Consider the following 24,620-nt stretch of genomic DNA (forward strand, 5'->3'; position numbering starts at 1 on the left):
TAAACTGAGACTCGCCACACATACAGTATAACTCATTAGTGCTTCACAAAACATGCAAATCATTTTTATGAAACCTTATCACATGTATTAGCTGACAGTCTTGAGTTTCAGTGCCAGGCGTGTTGGAAGATTGTGTTCCAGACACCTAGACTTTTTATTGTACCCAAACTATATTTCGAAGATGTTAAAGACCCACTCCAATTTAAATAGTGTTTCTAACATGTTCTTGTGGAATTTTTCTCACAATGGAGGACATATATGAAGAAAATTAAGACTGAAATTGCGTTTCTCATTATTTTTTTTATTCAAATCGTGAATCAGGAGCTGATGAAAAAATATTGTTCTACAAAGCTTGTGCTTGTGCATTCTGATGCATCCACTAGCAGACAAATAAATCCTCTTTGTTTTCCTCATTTGAGCTGGAATCTGTCTCCAAACTGTACTACCGTAATTAGAGGTGGGAATCTTGACGCACCTCACAATTTGATTTGATTACTATTATGAAATGATTCAATTATGATACAGTTATCAAGGCATCCCAGATCTGCATTGTTTTCAGAAATGTTTCTTCTTACTAAAGACACTAGACCAATATTACTTACTTTTCTCCACCAAAGTACATTTTCAGTAAAGACCAGATCAGAATACTTGTTTTTATTGAGAACATAAAAATTCTGACATGAAAAATATTTCGTTTGATAATCAAAAATCTTTCACAGCGTCAAAATGGAAAAAATTTCCCTGAATTCAACAACCTTAAATAAGATAAGTTTTATCATTAGACCAGCTTTAACGGAACGCTCTTTAACTCGCATCAATCATGATAAATAGTGTCTAGTAGCCGCTCATTGTGATTTCCTACATATTTAAGTTTGGTGTGATATAACTTGCTCACTGCATGACTTTTATCCAACTGACTTTCCACTTTATAAAAGCAAAAATGCTTCCAAACGATCGGCTTAAACGAAGTCGGGCCGGTCAGAAGACGAGATCTGGAAGATCAACCATGTTTGTGTGCTCTTCAAAAATGAGTGAAAAATGCTTTGTGTTTAGTTCAGCTCGTTACTTATAATTTAAATCGTATAATTGTTTCGATTATCGATTATTTAAAATTCATATGAATCATAATTGATGCATCTAAAACATTTTCCTGCGCCACTAGCTGTAATGGAGGTGATGTTAGGTTGGAGTTGTGAGGAGCTGTAAGCTAGTGGGAGAGCAGGTGAACGGATGGATGATGGGAAGTAGTGGCAGGCTTACTCCATGCCAACAGTCCTCACCACAATTCATGAGTGAATTTCTGAGAACTACTGCTGCTCTGCAGAAAATATTATTTTTAATAGTTCAAAAGCTGATCGGAGTGGAACTTAAAGTAGATTCTCTCCTTTCTTTTGCTTCTGTTTTTGTTGTTGTAACTTATTTTTTAAATTGCTTCTCACATGGATGAGTTATTTTTATTTAGTGAATTCTCCTTAAATTGAGTCAAAATGTAAATCCAGGAAGGTTTTAATGGAGTTTTCCCTTTTCTCCCAGATCCCACTTTACTTTAATAAAAAGTCAATCACAGTGTCTCAACAGGCAGATTAACTTATAAGCTGCTACTGACCAAATATGTTCGTTCAGCTCAAACTTCCCCTCATATTAAGCTCATTAAAGCGCCACAATCTATGCATTTCTGTGGTCTTCTTTGTTTTAATAATTCATGAATTTGGAGGGTTTTCTGTTGTTTGCTGTTGAGCAGCATGTTTTACTTTCATTACCATTGGAAGACTGCTCAGACACCTCACTTTATTATTTATACTTCTGGTCAAATCTCATGAAACTCCCTATTTACCTCTAAAGGACGTGGTTTTTTGTTTCTCTAGATGAGAGCGCGGTAATCAATGCCGTAAACTCACTGATACCGGTGTGTTCGGCGGAAAGCGTTTTCCATTTCTTGTTCTAGAGAAGCACAGAGAAGTTTACAAGGGGGCTGGATCCCCAGTGGTTTCGGCACTGTTACTGTATTTCATGGTCTGTGAAATTGATTTGTTTCACTTCATATCACATTCAGTTGAAAGTGCAGCATTAAAATCTAACCTGCCTCTCCTTAAACACAGATTGAACTAAACTTGTCATCAGTGCAAAGAAGGCAAACATGCCCAGCCGGACTGTGATAACAACGCTGGGGCTTTCAAATGTGCAGACAACTAATTACATTTTTACAGACCAACTCAGAGCCTCTTTTTTTTGCTGTGTGTGTGTATGCGCTCGGTTGAGAACAATAGCTTTGGTTATTGCATTTATGTTCTTTTTGTCCCCCCCCAAAAAGGCTTAGACACACTTAACTGTACCACTGTTCAGCATTGTAGTTTTGTCACCTGCTCGCACAATCAAAAGTGATATAAACTGACAGCTAGAGCAGCTCCACTTTGTCCCGTTTCTTTTCAGAAACATTTTCTTAACCTCTCTTTGTCCACTCCGTCCCATGTTTCCCTCCCCCCCGGTCCTCCCCGTCTCCTTCTCCTCGCCAGACTCTCATGTCCCAAGGGCAGACGTTCCCAGCTGAGCAAAAGAAGCAGCAGCAGAGGCCAAACAAATCTCCCAAGAGGACATTGCTGTCCTCACCACCAGTGCAACCTCTTCCGCCGCCTCCCCCCCAGAATAATCACTCCAACCTCTTCCTCTCGAGTGCCCTGCTCGGGCTCCCCGAACCCCATCACCCCAATGGAGTCATCCAAAGCACCACTCAGGACGCACCTCTGGCCCTCATCACCAAACCTCGCAAAGACTCTGCCTCTCAAGGCAAATCCCCCCCGAGTGACCTGGACGCCGGCTCCATGCCCGTCAATCTCAGCACGGGGGCGAGCAGGGCCCCGGCGGCCGCCCAAGCCGGGCCTCCTCCACAGCCTCCCACTACCTCACCCCATGCCACGGGCCATGGGTCCAGAAAGAACAAGACCCTGAAGGGTAAGGGACAGACACCAGGGCTGGGACAGACTGACCTGCTAGCTGCCTGGAAAGGCTTTTCTCAGAACCACCCAGTGCAGTCTCTGGTAGACTTGTTTCGAGGAAGAGAGTCTGCCATCGGCATGTCTGGGGTTAGCATCCCTGGGGTAGGAATCCCCGGTGTGGGAATCCCTGGGACGTGTAACCCCACAGCTGGTCTTCCCGCCAACAAGGAATCTGACGACTCAGGAGATGATGATGATGATGATGAGGATGACCTGGAGGAGGAGGATGAAGAGGACTCCGATGAGAGTCTGTCAGGTTGGTACCATCTGTGTGCAGCAGTGAATTGAAAATCTGGAATTAAGACAATCCTTTTCTAAATCAATTAATGAATTACCTAATAAACTTCTGTTAACGTAACTCAATAGAAAAGTGTAGAAAAAAATCCCAAACGAGAAAATCTGAAGGAGCACAATTTTAATGATTAATTTGTACAATTCTAGAAACGCTGTTTTAATACCTGAAACCTCTGCATCCCTTTGAAACTTTGCTTCCCCGTGTGCCGTCTTCAGAGTCCGACAGCAACTCAGACAGCGACATCTCTGGGAAGAAAGGGAAGGAATTAAAGCAGCTACCATCAGGATCATCTAAGAAGGAGATGACTCCACGCAGGCTTACCAAAGGTCTAGAACTACTGAACTCCTCAACCAATCACACCACCACCACCACCAGCAGCTGCTCCCCTCTCAACCTACAGGTCATCAAGAGTCCCAGTATCGCCACCAGCTCCAGTGCCTTGACCTATCACAGCTCTCCAGGCTCTTCCTCTTATAGCTTAGCCTCTTCATTAGGTAATGTCTCCTTGTAATGAATGGAAAGAAACATTTTTGCAAAGCGCCTTGACATGTACCGCCACAAACAACATTATTGTAAAACTAAGTTAAAATGTGTGGCTTAAAGGAAGCGATTGTCTGTTGTCTTCTGGCGGTTCAGTGGAGGGTTTGTTCTTTGTGGACGGGAGGGAGAAGGCAGTTGGTTGTCATGACTCAACTGCAGCTGTGGAGGTCCTGTAGAGACATGCCAAAGAGCTCTGACAACTTGTTTGGCACGGCAACAAGGTTAATTTCCGCCTCTTTATGTAAGACAGATCAGGGTAAATAGGACATAGAGGTGCAGGTTGCCAGGAAGCAACATTTACAGGTTTCTTTTTTTATTTTTTTTTATTTTTTTTACTTTAGGTGCTTGATTCCTTCCTCCTTTAATATTGATAAATATTTATCGAACTCACCAGATTTTAAATGAACTGAGGTTGCCTTGTTGCTTGCTTTTTTTAAACACTACAATTTCACAGATAGTCCCTCTTTTATTGCAGGTCTGTGTTCCAAAAATAGCATGCGGTTGATGAAATCCACAAAGACGTCATCTTTATTATTTTTTTTTTTCAAACAATTTTTCAAGTTGTTTTAAGGTTTTAAAACTTCTCACTACACACTTTTTACACTTTTCTCAGACAGACATGAACGTTTAAACACTTTTTTCTCTGGTCTGAACTCTAAAAGTTCAAACCTTTGTAGAAAAATAAGTCAACTATTATAGAAATGTAACTAAAGATTTATGTAGATTTGGCAAGCTGAACACATTTTGAACGGGAGATTGATTGACAGAAGTTTACAGCCAATCAGAATGTAGAAAACAATGCGCAAAATTGCATTTAAAAAATCCTCAAAACAGTGACACCACAAGAGGTAAACCGCGTTATAGCGAGAGACCACTGCACACTGAAAATATCTATTTCCATCTTAGTTTATTGTAGTTTCCTTCATTTTCTTTCTCCTTACGTTCTGGTTCATTTTGTGAGGGTATTTCACCTAAAATCACAGTTTTCAGGGTTTTTTTTCAGGATTTCCTGCAAGATCTCAAAAAAGAATTTATGAATTTGGAAATAATACCTTCAAAAGTAAAAAGTCTTGAATTTTGATATCCTAGCCTTAAAAAAATTGCTTTTAAATACTCCTGTTTTACATTTCATGTCAAAAATGTAATTTTTTAAACAAAATTATTTTGAACAAATAATGGAAATAAACAATAGCAGAGCAAATTATCATCCATCGATACGCTGAATGCAGACAACTGGTTTGGAAAAAAAAGAAAACATGCAAAAGCATCATGACACGGACCACAAACAACAATAAGCTTCAGTTTGATTGTAAAATGAGAATAAATTCATAAAATGGGAAGTGTTTTAATTTTTGATGTGCATGGCCTTAAAAAGGTCTTAAAAAGTCTGAAATGTAACTTAAGGGAACTTGTAGGAATCCTGTTTTTTGGGGTTTGTGTTCTTAAATGCAGCAAACAAACTGTGTGGTCCTCACATCAGTTTGTTTGATATATTTGTATAAAAAAAGTTTGTTTGAAGCCCTTCAAAGTGTTTCCAACTTTGCACAGAATGATAGCTGATGAAGTTTCCTGCTTGTTACATAAATGATTTATTTGAATGATTTTTTTTTAGTCTCATTTATGCTCAATCTGTCTCCTCCAAGGGTTAGGAAAGAGAAAGAGAGTGACAGATGAGAAGGAGTTAATGTCTCCTCTGGAGTTGGGGTAAGTGCATGTAAATGTAAAACCTAAAACATCCTTACTTTAAATCTTTTTTTTTTTTTAATCTTTCTGTAAGCTCAAATCTAATTTTCCTTCCTAGATGGCGAAGAGAAACAAGAATCAAAACAGTGGCAGGGCGCCCACAGGGTGAGGTGGCCTACTACGCACCCTGTGGCAAGAAACTGAGGCAGTACCCTGATGTGATGAAGGTACCTTTGTCGCGTGTCACCGCAGTGTAGTTTCATCAGTGATACAAAAGTAAAAGTTTGTGGGCAAACAGATGAGCAGTTTTGTTTTTAGCAAAACTTGAAGATCATCTCAAATCTCTGCGCCCTCCTTCAAAAAGCCACAAAACTGATCACCTACGCTGCCCACAAAAGTGCTTGAGTATCAGCGTTTGTCCACATTGTCCATGCTTCTGCTTTAGCTGCACTCCTACCCCACCCACATCCCGCTTTCTATGACCTTAATAGTGAGAGATGATATTCTTAGATTCAGTTCTTGTGCCACTTTTTTTCACCTCTCCCAGCCTCCCCCTCCCAAAAAAATGATTAATGCCTAGTTTTTGGGATGCACAATTTTGGCTCTTTTCTCTGCTGTGCACTAATGCCTGTTATTTTCCAAGTTTGCCTCATCAGAATCTCAGTCACACCGGTTGTCCGAACCGTCTTTGATTCCAAAAGAGCACGCAGACACGACAGCAAATTGCCTAAGCACCAGCACTTTAACTGCTGTGCAGTCAGCAGGCAGCAACAGAACAGGAATGCCACAGATAAATAAGGAAGGGACCTGAATTGTGCATTCCAAGGTCAAAGCCGTTTTTTTTCTTCTCCTGAGAGCCTTTGCTCTTTTTTTCTTTTTTTTTTTTTGTCCCCCTTGCTTTTATAATGATTAGCAACACTGCGCAGATGCACTGTAACTGTCAGTTCCCTTCAGTCTAGTGCCTCCCAGTTGCTTTTTCTATGTGGCTAAATTTTTTTACGTTTATTTCTTGTCTAAACCAACGCCATGATTATTTTCTCTTCTCTAGTATCTAGCCAGAAATGGAATAAGTGGCATCACGCGTGATAATTTTAGCTTCAGTGCAAAGATAAGGGTTGGTGACTTCTATGAAGCCAGAGAAGGACCCCAGGTGACTGCCTTTCATCTCTCTCTCTCTGTGTCCCTGATCCCTGTTCATCTTTTCATCTAGTGCAGGCAAAGCTTCATGCAGCAGTCACTGTCAGGGCAAGGATAGGAATCAACCAAAAGTCTCAGTAGTCCCAGTTCATAGACCTCTCACTGTGCGTGGAGAAATGTAATAATAAGCTGACATTACTTCCACAGGTGACCAGTGATATATTTCCCTGTGTCTGAACAAAGATTAACTCTTTTACAATAAAGAATCATGCAAATTTTACTCCTTTTTTGTCAATTTTATTTAAAATTTCTTAATTTTCTGTTAAAAAATCATTTACAATATTTGGATTAAAGTTTAGCCAGCTATGATTTTATTATAAATAAAGAAATTTATGCAAGGAAGTCCATCTTCTCTGTTTCTTTCTCCGTCAGGGTTTACAGTGGAGCCTGCTGAAGGAAGAGGAGATCATTCCTCGTATTTTGGCAATGGAGGGCCGTAGGGGTCGCCCCCCAAATTCAGAGCGGCAGCTCGCAGGCGATGGTGCCAAAGGTAACCGAAGGAGGAAGGGACGACCCCCTAATGTGGGTGATCCACTTGCACCCGAGGGCCCAAGTCCTAGTGAAATCAAACTTCTGCGCAAAATAGAGGCTCAAGGTTGGCAACGTAAATAAGCCCTGATTGTGTCTTTATTCAGATTGATTTCTTTTTTATTTTCCTCATGTGTTAGATGTACAGCAAGGCTAGGAAGTAGAAAAGTATTGAAGTGCTACACGGTAATTTAATACATTTATCTCCTAAGGATGCTTGAATATGGAGGAATAAGTCATGATGAAAAGGGTCAGACTAGATAACAGCCGTGTTCCTGTGTTCCCAGCGAGTTTATCAATGAGGAAAAATGTCTTTTTTTCTTCTGTATAGAAATCGCCCGACAGGCAGCCCAGATGAAACTGATGAGGAAACTGGAAAAGCAGGCTCTGGCACGTGCAGCCAAAGAAGCTCGCAAGCAGCAAGGTAAGAGCGCGCAGCACCGTAAACATGCTCCTGCGGGTTATGCAGTTGGTCAGTTTGTCACTTCCAACTACTTTGATCTAAATGATTGTATTATGAAAAGCGGCGGGACATTTCTGGGAATTCATGCTGCTTTCACTCCTTTTGTTGTGTGTGGGTTCATATTTGATTTTTCCACTTTAAAGGAGAAGCTTTAATCTTCCCTTTCCTCTAATCTTTTTTTTTTCAACTGAGCTGCTAGTTTCAAATAAAGTGATCACACATTTTTCTATTCACGCACATGATAAATCTAGTAAAAATCTTAGTAGTTCTTCCTTAACTTTTGCAAGCGGGGCTATTTCAACCTGGAGAAAAACCACTGATTTGTGTCGGTAAAATTCCTTCATCTGTCAACATTTTTTATTATGTTTTGCTTCTAAGAAAGGTTTTTATAAAAACAAGATCAAATTTAGTAAAACTGTTCTTTCAAACAGTGTTTGACTGTCAATGTAAAACTCTAGTCAAACAATTGAAAGATTTCTCATATTTAAGTGTTTAATTTTGTTTTCATTTGTCTATTTTTTAAACTTTCTTCTTTCTTTTATTGTGAAGCTCTTCGGCACACTGAAAGGAGTTGTAAAGTGCAAAATGAATAAAGTTCAAACACTAAAAGTGACTTGTACTCTGAGAGCTGTGGCTTCATCAAGCATCAAAATACCCTTCAGTCACAGCGGTTTGTGCTTAGACTCATTTAAAAGGCAGGTTGCATAGTTAAAAGAAACACCAAGATGATCACAGCAACTATAATATAGTTCATCAATTAACATTAAAATTTCACATTTTAAATTCAAATTTGTGGTGATGATGAGCATTGAGCAAATTCCTATTAAAAAAGTAACTAAAAGTATATTAGATTATTGTTACTTTGTTGTTTTAGTTTACAAAACGTGTGAAAACATGCTCTCAAAAACATTACAATTGTACTAATTTATTTATTGTTATTGAGGTGTGACTTATAAACCAAAAAACCTTTAAAAAGACCTTTTGAGGTGCCTACATTATTTTTAAAATTTTCTTCTTAGAAACTGAAATGTTTTGCCATAAAGAAGACTTCATAAAAGTGTGTGGTAGTTTTTAGGTTCACTTTTAAAGCACATCATCCATTTCTCAAGCAAATGAATCCGTAACTTCACTAACTTCCAATAATCTGATTCACTACTATACATCCTAAGTGTTTCATACTAAACACCAACTCCTGGTTTGATAGTTTACGAAGATTTCCTGATTAAATAAGAATAAAAAAAAAATATATATATATATATTCTCCTTCATGTTACTGCTAATCATTCCCAGCGAGTCCAAACGAGTCAAAGTGAACGTCTGGAATGTTTTGAACCAACAAGTGGGGGAAAAAGTCAACACAGAAAGCCTCTTATTCATAAAATCCTGGAAGAGGCTTTCCAGGAAGTTGATGTGTAAAAATCAATGTTCATATTGATTGTTTTGATCCGGTGGTTAATTTTCACAACACTTCTGACAGAGCTGTTATCACCTAACAAGAGCTGCAACAAGGAGATTTTATTTAGATCAGTCATATTATTCACAAGAGCTCAATACTTTTTTGATGTTTGTTTTTCCTTGCTTGTTTTTAATGAGGGTTTTAACTCTCTTATGATACAAAAAAAAAAAAAAACTCTTAGATGACACATGATGATTTTGGCTTGACGGAATGAGTAATAGTCTTGGATGTGGATGTAAAGGTTACTTTTGGAAGCATAGTTTGGACATAAGCTAAAAACCTCTGTACTCCTACAGCTATCATGGCAGCAGAGGAGAGGAGAAAGCAGAAGGAGCAGATCAAGATCCTCAAGCAGCAGGTGGGTCTTCTTCAGCACTTTTCCCCCCATTTTTCCTCCTCTTAGTGTCCCCTCAAACTCTGGAAATAAAGAGCAGTGTTACTTTTCGATTGTCTTAAGAACACCTTTCAAGCCTGTAAAAGTCAGAGAGACCTTTATGCCTATTGGAATTTTATCCAAGACGTTTTCCGGTTTCTAAGATATGAAGAGATTATGTGTTGTTTCGTTGTGCTTCTACAGGAAAAAATCAAGCGCATTCAGCAGATTCGGATGGAAAAGGAACTGAGAGCACAGCAAATTTTGGAGGTAGAAAATATTATCCAACAGCACCTCTGAATAAGCAGAACATTCCTGGATAGCTCCAGCCCCTCAGTCTATAGTGTTTTAATCTTCCTAAAGCTCATTACTGAACAGCAGCATGCATTGGGGGGGAGTTGCGTCTTCTTAGGCATAATTCCACATGGAACTAATGCTAAATTGGTCTTGGTTGACGGCTGTTGAATATTAAAATGGCTGTTGCTGCCTCTTCAGACCGTATTTAAATTGGACAGAAAAGTCTTTTTTTTTTCTTCATCAGACAACAGTAACAGTTTAGCATAAGTGGGTCGAGCAGAAAAAAAGAAAAAAAAAGTGCTGTTTTCTGCACACAAACACACATCCCAGGACGCATGCCCATCTACACGCATGCACAAATGTGCCGACACTCACAATTATTCTGAAGGAGCTTCAAAGTGTTTTAAACACAAGCGAATCAATTTTAGGTTGACACGGTTGGCAAGCCGTTCTTAACAGGAGGCTTCAACATTTCACAATTACGTGTTAAAGAGAAACAGTATTCATCCGCTGTGTTTTTACAAATTTGACTGGAGCTCCAAACCGCAGCGCCAAACCAGAAAACTGCAGACGATCACTTTAAAGTGCAACAAAGCTTAAATCAACACTGACTGATGTCTGCCTCTGTGACTTTTGACTGTCATCTGTATTTATAGGCCAAAAGGAAAAAGAAGGAAGAAGCTGCTAACGCCAAAATCCTGGAGGCTGAAAAACGCTTGAAGGTACTCTTTCCCTATTTATTCTGAAAAGAACTCAAACTGTGTCATTTTTAATTACATTTAATTAGCAAACAGTGTTTTGGAGATTTTTCTCCATTCACTGACGGAAAAAAACAGAAGTCAGATCAAATAAGGTCATTTTATTGGGGGTGTAAAGATTAATCAATTAATCGATTTAACCAGATTGATCTAAAACCGTTTCAAAATAAACAATATAACACAAAAACGAATATGTGACATCACAGCAGACAACACACACGTGATGTCAGCAAAAAATGATCAAACTATAAGTGGTTATAGTGTGGTAGAATGCTCTAATAATATTCAATTTGTATTATTTTGAAGTGAAAGAGCAACAGCGGGCTGAACTTTATGAATCTAAAATGTGAATGGATTTGACATTCATTCTTGTTTACGTGTTTGCTTGTAAACACATTTAATTTACACTTAATTATCTTCTAAGAAATACAAGGAATCTGGAAAACATGACTTAATTTGTTCAGTACCAGGTATTTATCTCTGAGTCACACTGGTTGAAATTTTCTCCCTAAAGATGTTCTTGATCGATTTTAGGACCGTGAATCAGATCGTTCAAACAGATATCAACTATGGATCGTATCCCCAACCACAAATTATGATACAAACCGAATCGTTAAAAGAATCATTACACCCCTACATTTTATAATAATTGTGGCAGCTTAAGAAAGTCTGCTTCATCTTTCTTTTCCAAGGAGAAGGAGTTAAGGAGACAGCAGGCGGAGATCCTTAAACACCAGGTAAGAACATCTGAATATACTGTTGTAGAAAATGTAAAGGTGTGTGTGACTCTACATATACGTTAGTGTGAACTTAAATACAGGCATGTGTGAATATATACAGCATGAATGAGATTAATTGCCAAACATCTGTATAATGACATACTTCAGTGTTGCTCTTTATTAAACGCCATGCTTATTGGTACTGGATATTACTTCTGTTCCATAATATTTTGCCAACTCTCTCTGCCAGGAGTTGGAGAGGCATAGACTAGATATGGTATGGGTATGTTTATTTTTGTACATCTAACACCTGCATCGTGTAACTGGTTGTGTTATGGTTGTCATAGCAATGCATTAAGTGTAGCACTGGCTGCTGTCATACTACATTCTTCTGCATGGCTTTCCAGCAAAACCAACAAAAGAAAAAAAAAAAGAAAAAAAAAAAGTCAGTGTGCTGCCTCCATCTGCTTGTCCTGAGGGACAACTGACCCTGTCACGGTGGCCAGGCAGCTTCTGTCCCCCCTCCCCCATCCTCCCCTTCTACTCAGAATGCATTGCAAAGGCTGCTAGCCAATCCACACTCACTTGTCTGAGAAAGCGCTCGAGGAGTTTCCATCCATCACATACATTGTCTAACTGTTGTATTGGAGTAGCCTGTGTTACCCGTGAGTGCTTGACGACTCCAGCCCAGACATCGAGCTTGTGTCTGTTCGTCCGTGCATCTGTCCTGCAGTCCGCAGAGCGCTGGGCTTTAACCTGCCCCGTCCCAACCTCTCTGTCATTCACTGTTCATGTACTCTGCACAAAGAATGAAAACGGCTACTGAGAGTCATTTTGTCTTTATGGTGGAGAGCTTTCCAGGGCACGATTACCTCAAGTTTTGACTGGTGCTTCAATTGAGCTTAGCCACAGTAACAGACAAAGACGATGACCACCATCGGGACAAACATGGTTCTGTGTAGCGTTTCGTTTTGGCCTGGCTCTCCTGCTTGTAGCCCTTCTTACTCTGACAGTTGTAGCTCAGTGTAAACCATCTTTTCCTCTCTGGATCAAGCCAGTTACCGCATCCAACACCTCTAATCCCACTTTTCACTCCATGGGTGAAAAGTGTTAATTTACATGATTTAGAGTCAAACTAAAGTTTTAACATCTCTACCTCCTATTTTGTAATTTTGCATGTAAAAGCATATATGCTGCTGTCCATCTCAGTGGAAGAAATAGCCACAATCTCCATATTCTGATTAACCTGAGGTGATCAGCAGTAATTCCTGAGCCTTTTTTCTCTTTTTTTAGTAGATGGTGTCTCATGCACCAGAGAACAACATAGATGTCTCAATCTCTGTGTTAATGCTTAAGCGTCCAAAACCACTGAAGAGGAACTGCTCACTTCGTAGCAACCCTTTGCCATCCTCTCAGCCAGCATTATCCCAGCGATATATCAAACCAACATTAACAGTGACTCTGAATATTCCTTCACTTGATTATAAAGTCAGTGTGGCATGTCAGGCAGCTCGCGGGACCCAGCTATTTTGTTTGCTTTTTGTTGTGTCAGCTTTAGTTTGGAGGCGCCGTCACAGATTTCAGCTGCTTCTCTTTTTTGAGCCTGTCATCACATCTACTTTGTACCGCATCTATGTGTTGCTTTTTGGTTGTCATTGTACGACTGTACTCTTATGCTTCCACCATACATGTGAAAGTGTACACATGTTGAAGCATCACTTTGTGTTGGTGCCTCTACTGAATGTAGTGCATCAGTTTTTTTTTTTCTGCATTAATACTCGATCAACTTAGACGACCTTGAATGCCGCTCGTGCGGCGTCTGTTTATTAATGTGTGTCTATTTTTTGCCACTCTAGGAGAGGGAAAGGAGGAGGCAACATGTAATGCTAATGAAGGCTGTTGAGGCTCGCAAGAAAGCAGAGGTAGTCCTTATGTACACACAGACACACATCCTGTTTCATAAAAGGGCCAAAGACTTTGCTTCCTCAGTGGATTCCCTCTTTTTCAGGCACTTTTCAATTTTTTTGACACTCTTAGCAAGTAAAAAGACCCTCAAGAACTTTTCCTTTGAAAGCACGGCGGTTTTTAGACAGGATTCTAGCCATGTTCAGCAATTTAAAGTAGATGTCGTTGCAAACACACACAGACACACACACACAGACACACACACACAGACAAAAAAAAATCCACGCACATGCCTCGCTTTCCTAATGCGCCCTTGAATGTCGGACTCTTCAGGAGCGCGAACGCTTGCGGCAGGAGAAAAGAGACGAGAAGCGATTGAACAAAGAGCGTAAACTGGAGCAACGCCGACTGGAACTGGAGATAGCGAGGGAACTGAAGAAGCCAAATGAAGACATGTGTCTGTCTGACCATAAGGTAACTAATAATACCAGTAAAGCAGCAGTTGTTTGAACATTTTCTTAGGAGTTGCAGAGAACATTTTTATTAATGAAAATGTGCACCACCAAGTGGTTAGAAAAGAGCAGTGCATTATGTTTTTTTAAGAACCAGTCGTACTGTAAATCTTTTAAATTAGCCTTTAAGTTTCTGTGGAGTAGCACATGGATCTGGAGTTTGGTTTTTATTTCCATTCACTGATTTTCCTATGTCCAGGCTCTCCCGGAGTTTTCTCGGATTCCCGGTCTCATCCTACCAGGGCGTGCCGTGTCCAACTGCCTGATGCTCATGCACTTCCTGCGAGGTTTCGGGAAGGTTTTAGGCCTGGACATGAATGTGGATGTGCCCACCCTGGGTATGCTGCAGGAGGGTTTGCTCAATGTGGGGGACAGCATGGGCCAAGTCCAAGACCTTCTAGTCAAGCTGCTTTCTCTGGCGGTCTGTGATCCTGGCCTGCCACCTGGGCAAAAGGTGAGCTTTGACACAAAGCTCGAAAACTTTCTCTGTCTTCAAATGAGGGAATACTTCAGTAAATACTTCAATAATAATGATCATTTTAATAAATGTATGCCTACATTTGTTATGTTATTCTCGCTCAAAATACATTCATAAATAGTGATGAATTGTCATTTAACAAGCTAAAATATTGTTTTAAATCGATTAATTGAATGCACCAACACATGTCTGTGTTTCCATCTCTTTACCAGACCAAAACCATGCTTGGGGACCACCTGACCAACGTGGGCATCAACAGGGATAATGTATCTGAGGTGCTACAGATGTACATGGGAGCCCATTGTGGCAACACAGACCTGGCTCCTTTGGCCCTCAGTCTGAAGACCAAAGCCTTCCAGGCTCACACGCCCGCTCAGAAGGCCTCCATCCTGGGCTTCTTGGCAAACGAGCTGGCCTGTAGCAAAGCTGTTATCAGGTACAGGGACTACATCATAACATCATAATCATTTTTCTGTCCACAGATTGATAAAACATTAGAAAATAATATGTATTTACTGTGATCAGTCACATAAGATATATTTAAACAAATCTGAGAGAATGAACAACAAAACAACAACAAACAAAAAAAGCAACTAGGAAATCACTTTAAAACTTTAAAGACAGTTATGATTGAGTTAGAGTTGGACTCCATGTGGATTGGTTGTTTATTTTTGTACATTTGACACTACTGATTCTGGATTTCCAGTTTAAACCGTTATTTTCATTCATTTCCGAGATTATATTGCAAGACCATGTCATGAAGTGGATGGAATTATAAAGAAAAAGTTTCACCACTGTTTCTGTAGAAGTCGTAAGAGTAAATCATTAACCTTGATGAGTGGAGATTTTCAAACTTAACCTTCCCAAAAGTCTGTAAAAGCCTTGGGAAGAAAACAAAAGAAAAAAACAGCAACAATTAAGAGGAAACAAGTCAGAGATATGTTGCTCCACACATTTTGTTTGTTTGTGCTCAGAATGCATAACATCTGACTACAATCCAGAAAAATCAATTAAGTAAAAAACTTCCTTGTCATCTTGGCACTTTTTTCCTATAGAAATAAAAAAAAAATGTTTCAATCATGTGTTTGAATGTTGTACATGAAATGTTGTGTTTTTAAGGTTGTTAGCATTTTAGCAAAGAATATTTCAATTTGTTGAGTGCCGTTGAATATCAGTTCAGTTCAGTTCAAACCCAATTATAATCTATAACAATAATCGTGAGGTGCTAAAATGCCAGCATTTCCATCTGCAGTGAGATTGACAAGAACCTGGATCAGATGGCAAACCTTAGGAAAGACAAGATCATCATGGAGGGCAAACTAAAGAAGTAAGTCGTCTTTCAAGTCTATCGTTTCACGGTGTTCTGCCATGCTGAACCAGGGTTTGTGTGCGTCCAGGCTGAGGACCATCTACGCCAAACGAACGGGGAAACGGGAGGCCAACATGAGCGTAGAAGAGAGCCAGTCTGTTTGCACCCCGTCCTCTGCAGCTAAACGCAAAAGGAAACTGGGCGGAGACAGTGACGACGATGACGACGACGACGATGACAGCGACGACCAAGCAGAGGACGACGAAGATGATGAGGAGGATGAGATAAAAAAGGTCAGAAGGGTGGAGACATATGATGAGGTAAAAATTGATCTGAACACTCTTTAAAAACACAGAGCGAGTGCAGTCTTCCTCAAATAGTTTGTTGTGTGTCATCAGGATGAAGTTGACCAGGCCACCAGTGTCGAGGAGTTGGAGAAGCAAATAGAGAAATTAGCAAAGGTACCAACACTTCTAAAACCCGTTTGTGCTGTCACAGAACTGATTGTTTTTAGAAATAATCGACGTGCTCATTATATGTGATCATCTGTTGCTTATATGAAGAATTATATGTAGAAGACAACAAATAGAGCAAAGAAACAGTAATGAAGTCAGATGTTTATGATGCAGTTAAAACTCACACAATTTGATCAAATATGTTCAAATTTGTGTTCAAATGTTCACATTTCTATTCACGTGCCGACTGGACATAATTTTTTTTTTTTTTTTGTAATTTGAACTCAATACATGTGAAACTTTATTTATTAGAATAATTATTATTTGTTAGAATCTAACAAATAAATGTGTTTTTCTACCTAAAAAAAATCCAAAGTTGAAGAATTTAATAATGATTGAGCTAATTTAATTATGTACATTTTTAAATAAAAAAAGTTTTCCAATAGCAAAACAATCTTAGTTTAAGAAAACATGTCTTAGTGACTGGATTTATTTTTCTAAAAATAAGAATTCTTTGGTTATTTAAAGGGCTTTTTTAAATAATGTTTTGATTTATTTCCAAGGGGCTGTTATAGCTGTGGAGAATTTGCTGCAAAAGAAAAAATGAATTTGATAATATAAACAAAATCTTTGTCTCATTTTAAACTCAATCCTGGACTTTTAAAGTTTTATTTAGTTTTTGACAAAACTGCAGGTTCATTCATTGTTATGCTATGTGCAATCTGTCTGCTGTTGGATGTGGTCTGTTGTTCCCTCCTGTCGTCTGACCTCATCCTCTGAAGTTAATTCTCTGAGACATAATCTCACCCGGCAACTCCTCCTTCATCGACACAGATGAGTTTGTTCTGAGACAGCGCAGCGTCAGAGCTGAATAATCACATGCACGATTCTGCCCCTTCTGCCCCCTTAAGTTTGACTGCAAATAAAAATACTGCAATAATCAGAATGTGACTCAGAGTGGGAGGCGGCATAGATGTGCTGAAATCGGTCTTTTCTTCTGTTATTGCAGCAACACCATCAGACCAGAAGAAAGCTCTTTGAGATATCCCATTCTCTTCGCTCCATGATGTACGGGCAGGACCGTTACCGCCGCCGGTACTGGGTGCTGCCCCACTGTGGAGGAGTCTTTATTGAGGCCATGGAGAGTGGAGAAGGTAGTGGACACACAGACACAGAGTAAAGGAATGACATCAGGACATAAAGAAGTTTACATGCTGTTTTACATCATTTCCTCTTTTTTTTTCTAAAGTAAATCAACTTTTTGACACATTACATTTGCTGTTTTCACCACCTTAAATCACAAGTTGTACAACAGTCGCTCTTCCAAACAGATCAATCATCTGTTTTCCTGTTTTGGCTCCAGCTCTAGAAGAACTCGAGGAGGAGCGGCAGAGACGGAAAAGAGCAACAGAAGAGGTGAAGATAAAAGAGGAACCTCAGGAGATCGAACTGCAGAAGGAGAAGTCTGCCAGCCTTGATGGGCAGCACATTCGAGCCCAAAGTTTGGAGCATCAGAAGGAGGAACAAAAGGAGCACGAGGGGAGTAAAAACTCCCTGTCTCTGCTCTACAAGCAGCCGAGCTGTGTTTCAAAGCTGTGCACGCTGAGAGACGGCAGCAAGGATGTCGGCAAAGAGTCTATAAAGGCGGAGGAAAAGGAGAGTCCCCACGCGAGGAAAAACGGCAGCCCCTCAAAAACAGGAACATCTTCTTCCCACGTTCCAAATGCCCCCGAGTCAGCGGCAACTCCCTCCACTAACGACCCCACAAATATCCCCCCTCCAGCTTCAACCTTCTTATCTTTCCCCAACCTGCCAGCTCCTCGCGATAGCCCGGGAAACACTCCTCCAACCTCGTCCCCGGCTCCGTCTCCACACTTCTCCTTCCAGGCCAACGATCAGCTGCTCAGAGTCCTGACAGAGAGGAGCGGACACTGGTTCAGTCTGCTCCCTCGCAACCCGTGCGACCTCTCCTCCCTCACCACCACTCCACCAGGAGTGCCTCGTGGGTCTCCTCAGGCGTCCTCAACCCCGGGCAGGCCAAGGTCTCCGCCGCCGTCGCCGGCTCTCCCCCTCACTCCGTCTGCTGCCTCCGCCTCTGCCAGTCCTCACCATCCAGCTGGCCTCCTCAACTACCCACTGTCTGCTCTGCAGGTGAGCCTGGTTACTGGAAATGACAGATTACCTCTTTGTCTTGCCTTTCCCCCTCCACATCTGTAACAGGTTTTTCCCCCTCTCACTCTTTATATCAGGTGAAGTCCGGTGGCTCATTGTTAGGCATTTCTTTTGGAAGCTGGCCCAGTGGCATGATAAGTCCCAGCATGCCTCTATCAAGCAGCCCCAGCCCCATGCCAGGCCACTCTGCAGAGGGCAACACAGCTGCCAGCATCTCCAGCACCAGTGAATCTCCCGTACCTCGGGTCGAGAAAAACTTGGCTTTGGAGATGCCGAAGTCCCTCGACCACCTCACGCCGCGGCCTATTCCTGAAGGTGAGCATCAGGGCGTTTATGTCTTTGGCGGAACGCACTGAAGACACCTCGTCGTCTTATATTCCTGTTCATTATGGCAGACATGCTGACGGGCTGGTGGCGTGTGTCGGACATCGAGCAGCTGAGATCACTGGTCGGAGCCCTCCACAGCCGCGGAATCCGAGAGCGCTGCCTCCACAGGCAGATGCAGAAATATTTGGAGATCATCCCGCAGGTCTGCACCAAACACAAAGATGGTGAGCCTTGCAACTTGTCTTTGCAACTCCACATCCCCCTGCATATGTAACAGTTACAGTTTCTGTGCTGTCACTCCAGCTTTGAAGTGTTTTGCTTTCATAGTGATCTCAGAGGCTGCAAGCGTTGCATCACATGTAATTCAACTGCTTGAATATCTGCGCATGTTTGTCGGTGTGTTTGTCTGCACCAGTGAGGATGTTTGCCATCCAGGACTCACTGATGTCTGTTATGTTCTTCATCAAGTGGCCATGATTGAACTACGTGAGCTGGAGGAGAGCCAGGTCAGCGTGGAGTCTGTGCGGGGCTGGTGTGTGGAGGAACAAGCCATGGAGATGGACATTGCTGTGTTGCAGCAGGTGGAGGAGCTGGAGAGGAAGGTCACTGCAGCCAGCCTGCAGGTCAAGGTGAAGACAAACGCTCTAAAGCTATGTTCACACCGGGGATGTGGCACACGTTATTGAACAAATGTTCACACTGGACAAGCAGGGAGGGGCCTCCCCTTTTTTCTACTGTTTACTAGCGCATGTCCGCCACCTACAGTTGGAAGAGGCTTAATGCAAAAGTGTGAAAGTCTTACTTTCCTTTCACAGCTCTATTCCAATGTATGAAAGATTTTGTGTTATAATTCCTACTGGGCACAAACCGTAATTATGAATTAATCCTCTATGATCAATTTTCCAACGGTTGGGACTTTTGCGACTTAAAGGGGGCGCCATCTATACGGCTCTCCCAAATCCGAGTCCCTGATTGGTTTAAAGTTCAACTTGGTTTTACCAAAAATAATTTATTGCCTCTGATCCATTTCCAAGTCGTTTAATTTTTATTTATTTTTTTTTTTTACCAGTTCAGAGTCCCAAACCAATACCTTTGATGAAACATTAAAAAAAAAAGAAAAAAAAACAAACTGATCCATCCCTATTTTAATTTTATTCACCTAATTTTGTCATTTAACAATATAACAGAGCACTTCTGTGAGCAATTAAGTAAAAATAGTGCAAATATCAACAGAAAAAAGTTAACTTTTAACTAGTAAAATTAGGCATTATTTAGTCTCGTGGGAAAGTCTGGAAACTGTAATGAAATGTAAGTTGAGTAATTTTGATCCATGTCTGCATAAAAGTTCTTCATAAACAGAAATGATTTTCTCCAAAAATATTTGTTGCAGTACCATAATAAGGTAATAATTAGTCATGTAACAAAGTTCAGTGGCTGTAGCTTTCAGAGATATTGAACATTTTTAACCACATGTGATCATATCTCTTTAAAAACTTAAAAGCAAGGAGTTTCTCTCATAATGATGATGAGTTTTCATGATGAGCTTATATTGATGCAACAATTTATTAGATCTGGTTGTTTTTGAGAGATTATGGATCTATCTAGTTATTTCAAACACCCTCTCCTGGAGCCTGCTTCGCAGCGCCTCAGTGCCATCTCTCCGTCGGCAGCAGGAGAGCGCCGTTCTCAATACAAAGAAACAACATTTGGTCCTGTTTTCTATTGTAATGCTTTTGCATTGTTTGCATTAAGACAAAGAGCAACAAACGCTTGTTGTCCATTTTAAACATTTAATAAAAGGATTTTGTAGCTCCGAAGTTCAAGTCTATGAATTTCTTGCTAACTTTATCGAGCTGTTCAAACTGCTGCTGTATTCTGCTGTGCTTTACGGCAGTAAAATGTTGTGAACTATTCACTTCTACTAGGGTCTTTATTTCAAAAAACAAGCTTGAAATATACTACGCTGATCAAAATAATGAACAAATATCCAATCCTGATTGGGAGACAACATCCAACCACATGATTGGGCCTGATTTCCGATCAGACAATCGCATCTGGACATCCCTACTTTAAATTGTTACGCGGTGTGGACGTTGTTTAAAAGAAGATTTGTGTAGCTTTAGGTCAAAATGACTTCACGGCATCTTTGCCTTCCAGGGTTGGACGTATCCAGACCCCCAGTCAGAGCGGGAGGACCTGGTGTACTATGAGCACAAACCCCCCACTAAACCCACAGCAGCGTCAACAAGCGCTGGGGACAAAGACTCAAGGGACTCCAAGGAGCATCCAGAGGATCGTGGAGAAAAGGGTGGGGTGATTCGTCACCCTGACAACCCACTGGACATAGCAGTGACCCGTCTGGCTGATCTGGAGCGCAACATCGAGAGAAGGTACCTGAGGAGCCCCTTAGGTACCACCATTCAGATCAGACTGGATAATGTGGGTACGGTCACTGTCCCTGCCCCCGCCCCATCCACTAGTGCTGACAGGGAAGGGTAGGTCATTTCTCCAACCAAAGCTCCCCACTTTCCCACTAAGCCCCTGCCAGGCTTGTGTTTCCTCTCCGTGTGTGTGCTTTGTGTTTCCCCACATTATTCCCACAAAAAAGAGGGATCCGTGCTGCTTTCATGGCACAGTGTCGTGGTTGCTCATGGTGTTTGTGTTTTCCTGTGTTTTTATTTTTTCTGTTGGTGGTAAGGGCCCCACCCAGATCCCATTCCTGCACACTCATTGTTTGCTGGCATCATTTCCTTTTTTTCTTTGTCGTGCATGATGTTGCATCTCCAAAATGTTGTTCGTGGGCATTTATGGCTCCTAATATTTCACTATCTGCATGAAAACCCCTTGTAACAAACACAACAACCAAAAAAAGCTCTTCCAGGCACCATTCAACTCTTTAATGCCTGTCTCTGAGCTGTTAATGTTTTTTTGTCTTGTTTGGCAACCAGTTCAACTGATGCCTAACAGCCTGTGTGTAGTAAAGCCCACGGTGGATGTTTGGGAGGCACTTTTTCATGTTTTTGTCCTCTTTTAGCGGTGAGGAAGAGGTGGCGCACGGGATGAAGGTGTGGAGGAAGGCCCTGAGCGAGGTGCGCAGTGCTGCTCAGCTGGCCATGTGCATCCAGCAGCTGCAGAAATCCATCGCCTGGGAGAGATCTATTATGAAAGTGGTACGTAAATACTCCAAAGATGCTCTGTTTAAGGGGTGTACGGCTGTATTTGACTAACATTGGTGTCATTCAGTACTGTCAGATGTGCAAAAAGGGAGATAATGAAGACCTGCTCCTCTTGTGTGACGGCTGTGACAAAGGCTGCCACACTTACTGTCACAAACCCAAGATCACCAGCATCCCAGAAGGAGACTGGTACTGCCCAGCCTGCATATCCAAGGTGCTTTCAGTGGCTAAATGTCTTTTCGTCTTAACTTATAAAGGGCGTTGATAGTAAACGTTGGAATTTGTTTAAATGAACAGGCAAGCGGCCCATCCCCCAAGAGCAAAAAGCCTCCATCCAAACCGCTCCCGCCCAGCGGAGGAGGGGGCAAGAAAGGCGGGGAGGCAAAGAAAAACGTCAAGCAAGCTGGCAATGGTGAGGTGTCCGAAGACGATTCGGCAAGCGTTAGCAGCACGCCCAAGAAAGGAGCGAAAGACACTAACAGGAAGAGGAAGACAGAGGAGACTTCACCGGCGCTGATGCTGGTCAGTCAGGAGAGCTCTGTGTGTGTGAAACGCGCCAAGACGGCGAGAGACAACAACAGAGACCTGGGATTATGCAGGTATGGGCTTACCTGATTTTATTTCAATCCAAACTGCATTCATTTGAGCATAAAAAACACTCCTTGCAAGGACAAGAACATCATATCAATGTTTTCTCCTTTATTTGCGTGTGTGTTCACCAGAGTACTTCTCGCCGAGTTGGAGCGACATCAGGATGCATGGCCTTTCCTCACACCTGTGAACCTGAAATCGGTCCCCGGCTACAAAAAAATCATCAAGAAACCCATGGACTTCTCCACCATACGTGAGAAGCTTGTGAGCAGCCAGTAAGTTCCCGTTATTTTAGTCTGTTGCTCTTCAGCTGGAAACCTTTGGGGATTCTCACATAAAGATGTGCTTTTCTTTCAGGTATCAGAACCTGGAGACTTTCATCATTGATGTCAACCTGGTCTTTGATAACTGTGAAAAATTCAATGAAGACAATTCCGACATTGGTCGAGCTGGTCATAACATGAGGAAGTTCTTTGAGAAGCGCTGGACTGAGCTTCTGAAACAAACAAACTAAAACTCTGTCCATACCCCCCCATCCCGTGAGCTCATTCACCTTTTTTCATATTGGAGCACCAGGTTTTACTTTAGTTTTCGGATGGATTCCTGGCTTTGCAGGTTGGAGGAAGTCAACTCTTTAATAAGGAACCTACGAGAGATGTCACCTTGGAAAAAAAAAATACAAACAAACAAAAAAAAAGAAAGTTGTTACATGAGGTGCGCTGGATTTATTACAACAGGGATAAAAGCCCCAAAGAGTCCCAGAGAGAAGGGGTGTCCGAGTGCAATACCATTCCCTGTCTCAGAACACTGCACTGAATAAATCCTCAAAATGTCTCTGATGTATCTGCGCTAAAATACTTTCCACTACTTGTAAATAGTCTTTTGTTATTTAATCGTATTATAGTGAATGTATTTAATTTTGTACAATTATTTATGAATCAAGGTCCACTTCATTTTCTATGAAAAGGAGGAATCATCTGAACTGCTTTGAATTAAAAAAAGGAATGTGTCTCTGTGTTATAATTCTTCTCCCAAATATCAAACAAAGCCAAGAAAAAAAAAAAAAAGAAAAAAAACTGTTTACACTGTTCAGTGCTTCAGGCATCAGAGGACTGTATTCATTTGTTCATACTACAAAACTTCATTTATTTGCAGGAACAGCAGAGAAACAGACAATAGTGATTTGTGTGTATATACTGTTTATTAATGTCAATATCATGTCTTGTTTGGAACGATGTGTACAAATTGTTTAAGAATATTAAGATATTGTTTATGCCTTAGAATGATTGTAGCATTCTATTTTAGTGAACGTGATGGAAAAAACCTTATCATAAATATTGGTTGTACAGTATATTCATATCCTCTGCAAACACTGTGGTATCCTTAATCTTGGTAGTGCCTACCCTTCCAACAGGGGCGTGTAGAGGATGTTCTTGTTTTGGTTTGTTATTTTTAGTTTTCATTTTTCTGGTAATTATTTTTTTTATATGATTTCAATCCAACAAGGCCTCCAAAGCTGGACAGTGGCACAGAAATCATTCCTCAGAGAAAAAAAAGAAAGGAACAAGCATTGCTCTTTGCTTCCATAATGCATTTCCTCATGATCTGCCACAATACAGAGGACCTAAGGCCAATTGTAACCACTGTGTTGAACCTTGCTGTGTGTTGTGGCCTGATGGAGGCAGCTAGATTTTTTTGTACCCAAGTAAAAAGTACTTGAAGTTACTTTATTTAAGATATTGTGGAATAAAAGTATCATTCTTTTGTAGGAGCTTTATTTTTCACTAGTGTGTGGCACGGACCTATTAAAAGGATGTTTTCCAATGTAAGTGTGTCAAACGGGTTTTCTTTCAGCTTTTATTTTTATTTTTGGAAAATAAACGACCAAGTTAAATTAAATTTCAATTCCTCTGCACATGTTGACGAACTAAAAGACAGATTAGACACAAATGATAAAATCTTACTGCAGACAATTTGATAAGATTTAAACATATTTAATGGAAACACCTGCCTTATTTAATGAGTGCATCTATGAGCTTTAGCTTCCTGTTTAAAATGTTATCTTTGCCAAAATTCAGAACAAAAACATAAAGATGTGTTTTAATTGAAGGAGTCAAGACATGGAACAATCTAAAGCATGTGTTAAAATCAAGGCCTGGGGGCCGGATCCGGCCCACGGGGCAATTATATCTGGCCCTCCACATCGTTTTATATTATTATCAACGTTATTTTGCTAACATAGTGAAGCAACTAACTTGTTTAATTTTGGGAGAATATATTATAATAGAGAGTAAAATGTTGAAAGTTATCCATCCATCCATCTTCCTCCGCTTCATCCGGGACCGGGTCGCGGGGGCAGCAGTCTGAGCAAAGATGCCCAGACTTCCCTCTCC

The 24,620-nt window shown here is 40.9% G+C and overlaps 1 protein-coding gene across 18 annotated transcripts in view; it reads left to right on the plus strand.

Moving 5' to 3' along the window:
* The window catches only part of baz2ba (bromodomain adjacent to zinc finger domain, 2Ba), a 66,466-nt gene extending 42,410 nt beyond the window's left edge, over positions 1 to 24,056 (plus strand). For 2 of the 18 annotated variants that reach the window (XM_024296351.2, XM_036209698.1), the window contains 30 exons: positions 2,514 to 3,249; positions 3,504 to 3,782; positions 5,472 to 5,532; positions 5,630 to 5,738; positions 6,560 to 6,661; positions 7,081 to 7,312; positions 7,568 to 7,660; positions 9,452 to 9,513; positions 9,733 to 9,798; positions 10,482 to 10,547; positions 11,276 to 11,320; positions 11,553 to 11,585; positions 13,159 to 13,224; positions 13,541 to 13,681; positions 13,919 to 14,173; positions 14,410 to 14,633; positions 15,450 to 15,524; positions 15,595 to 15,826; positions 15,905 to 15,967; positions 16,971 to 17,115; positions 17,325 to 18,112; positions 18,211 to 18,448; positions 18,529 to 18,684; positions 18,929 to 19,089; positions 20,618 to 20,955; positions 21,495 to 21,630; positions 21,704 to 21,850; positions 21,934 to 22,235; positions 22,359 to 22,502; positions 22,585 to 24,056. In XM_024296351.2, the coding sequence (XP_024152119.1) occupies positions 2,514 to 3,249; positions 3,504 to 3,782; positions 5,472 to 5,532; positions 5,630 to 5,738; positions 6,560 to 6,661; positions 7,081 to 7,312; positions 7,568 to 7,660; positions 9,452 to 9,513; positions 9,733 to 9,798; positions 10,482 to 10,547; positions 11,276 to 11,320; positions 11,553 to 11,585; positions 13,159 to 13,224; positions 13,541 to 13,681; positions 13,919 to 14,173; positions 14,410 to 14,633; positions 15,450 to 15,524; positions 15,595 to 15,826; positions 15,905 to 15,967; positions 16,971 to 17,115; positions 17,325 to 18,112; positions 18,211 to 18,448; positions 18,529 to 18,684; positions 18,929 to 19,089; positions 20,618 to 20,955; positions 21,495 to 21,630; positions 21,704 to 21,850; positions 21,934 to 22,235; positions 22,359 to 22,502; positions 22,585 to 22,741 (5,652 nt within the window). In that variant the 3' untranslated portion in view covers positions 22,742 to 24,056. The remainder of the gene's footprint in view (positions 1 to 2,513; positions 3,250 to 3,503; positions 3,783 to 5,471; positions 5,533 to 5,629; positions 5,739 to 6,559; positions 6,662 to 7,080; positions 7,313 to 7,567; positions 7,661 to 9,451; positions 9,514 to 9,732; positions 9,799 to 10,481; positions 10,548 to 11,275; positions 11,321 to 11,552; positions 11,586 to 13,158; positions 13,225 to 13,540; positions 13,682 to 13,918; positions 14,174 to 14,409; positions 14,634 to 15,449; positions 15,525 to 15,594; positions 15,827 to 15,904; positions 15,968 to 16,970; positions 17,116 to 17,324; positions 18,113 to 18,210; positions 18,449 to 18,528; positions 18,685 to 18,928; positions 19,090 to 20,617; positions 20,956 to 21,494; positions 21,631 to 21,703; positions 21,851 to 21,933; positions 22,236 to 22,358; positions 22,503 to 22,584) is intronic. The other 16 variants (XM_036209721.1, XM_036209712.1, XM_036209700.1 and 13 more) reach the window with 16 other exon arrangements.
* The last annotated feature ends 564 nt before the right edge of the window (positions 24,057 to 24,620 follow it).

Source organism: Oryzias melastigma, linkage group LG3 (assembly GCF_002922805.2).
Source record: "Oryzias melastigma strain HK-1 linkage group LG3, ASM292280v2, whole genome shotgun sequence".
Classification (NCBI taxonomy): Eukaryota; Metazoa; Chordata; class Actinopteri; order Beloniformes; family Adrianichthyidae; genus Oryzias; species Oryzias melastigma.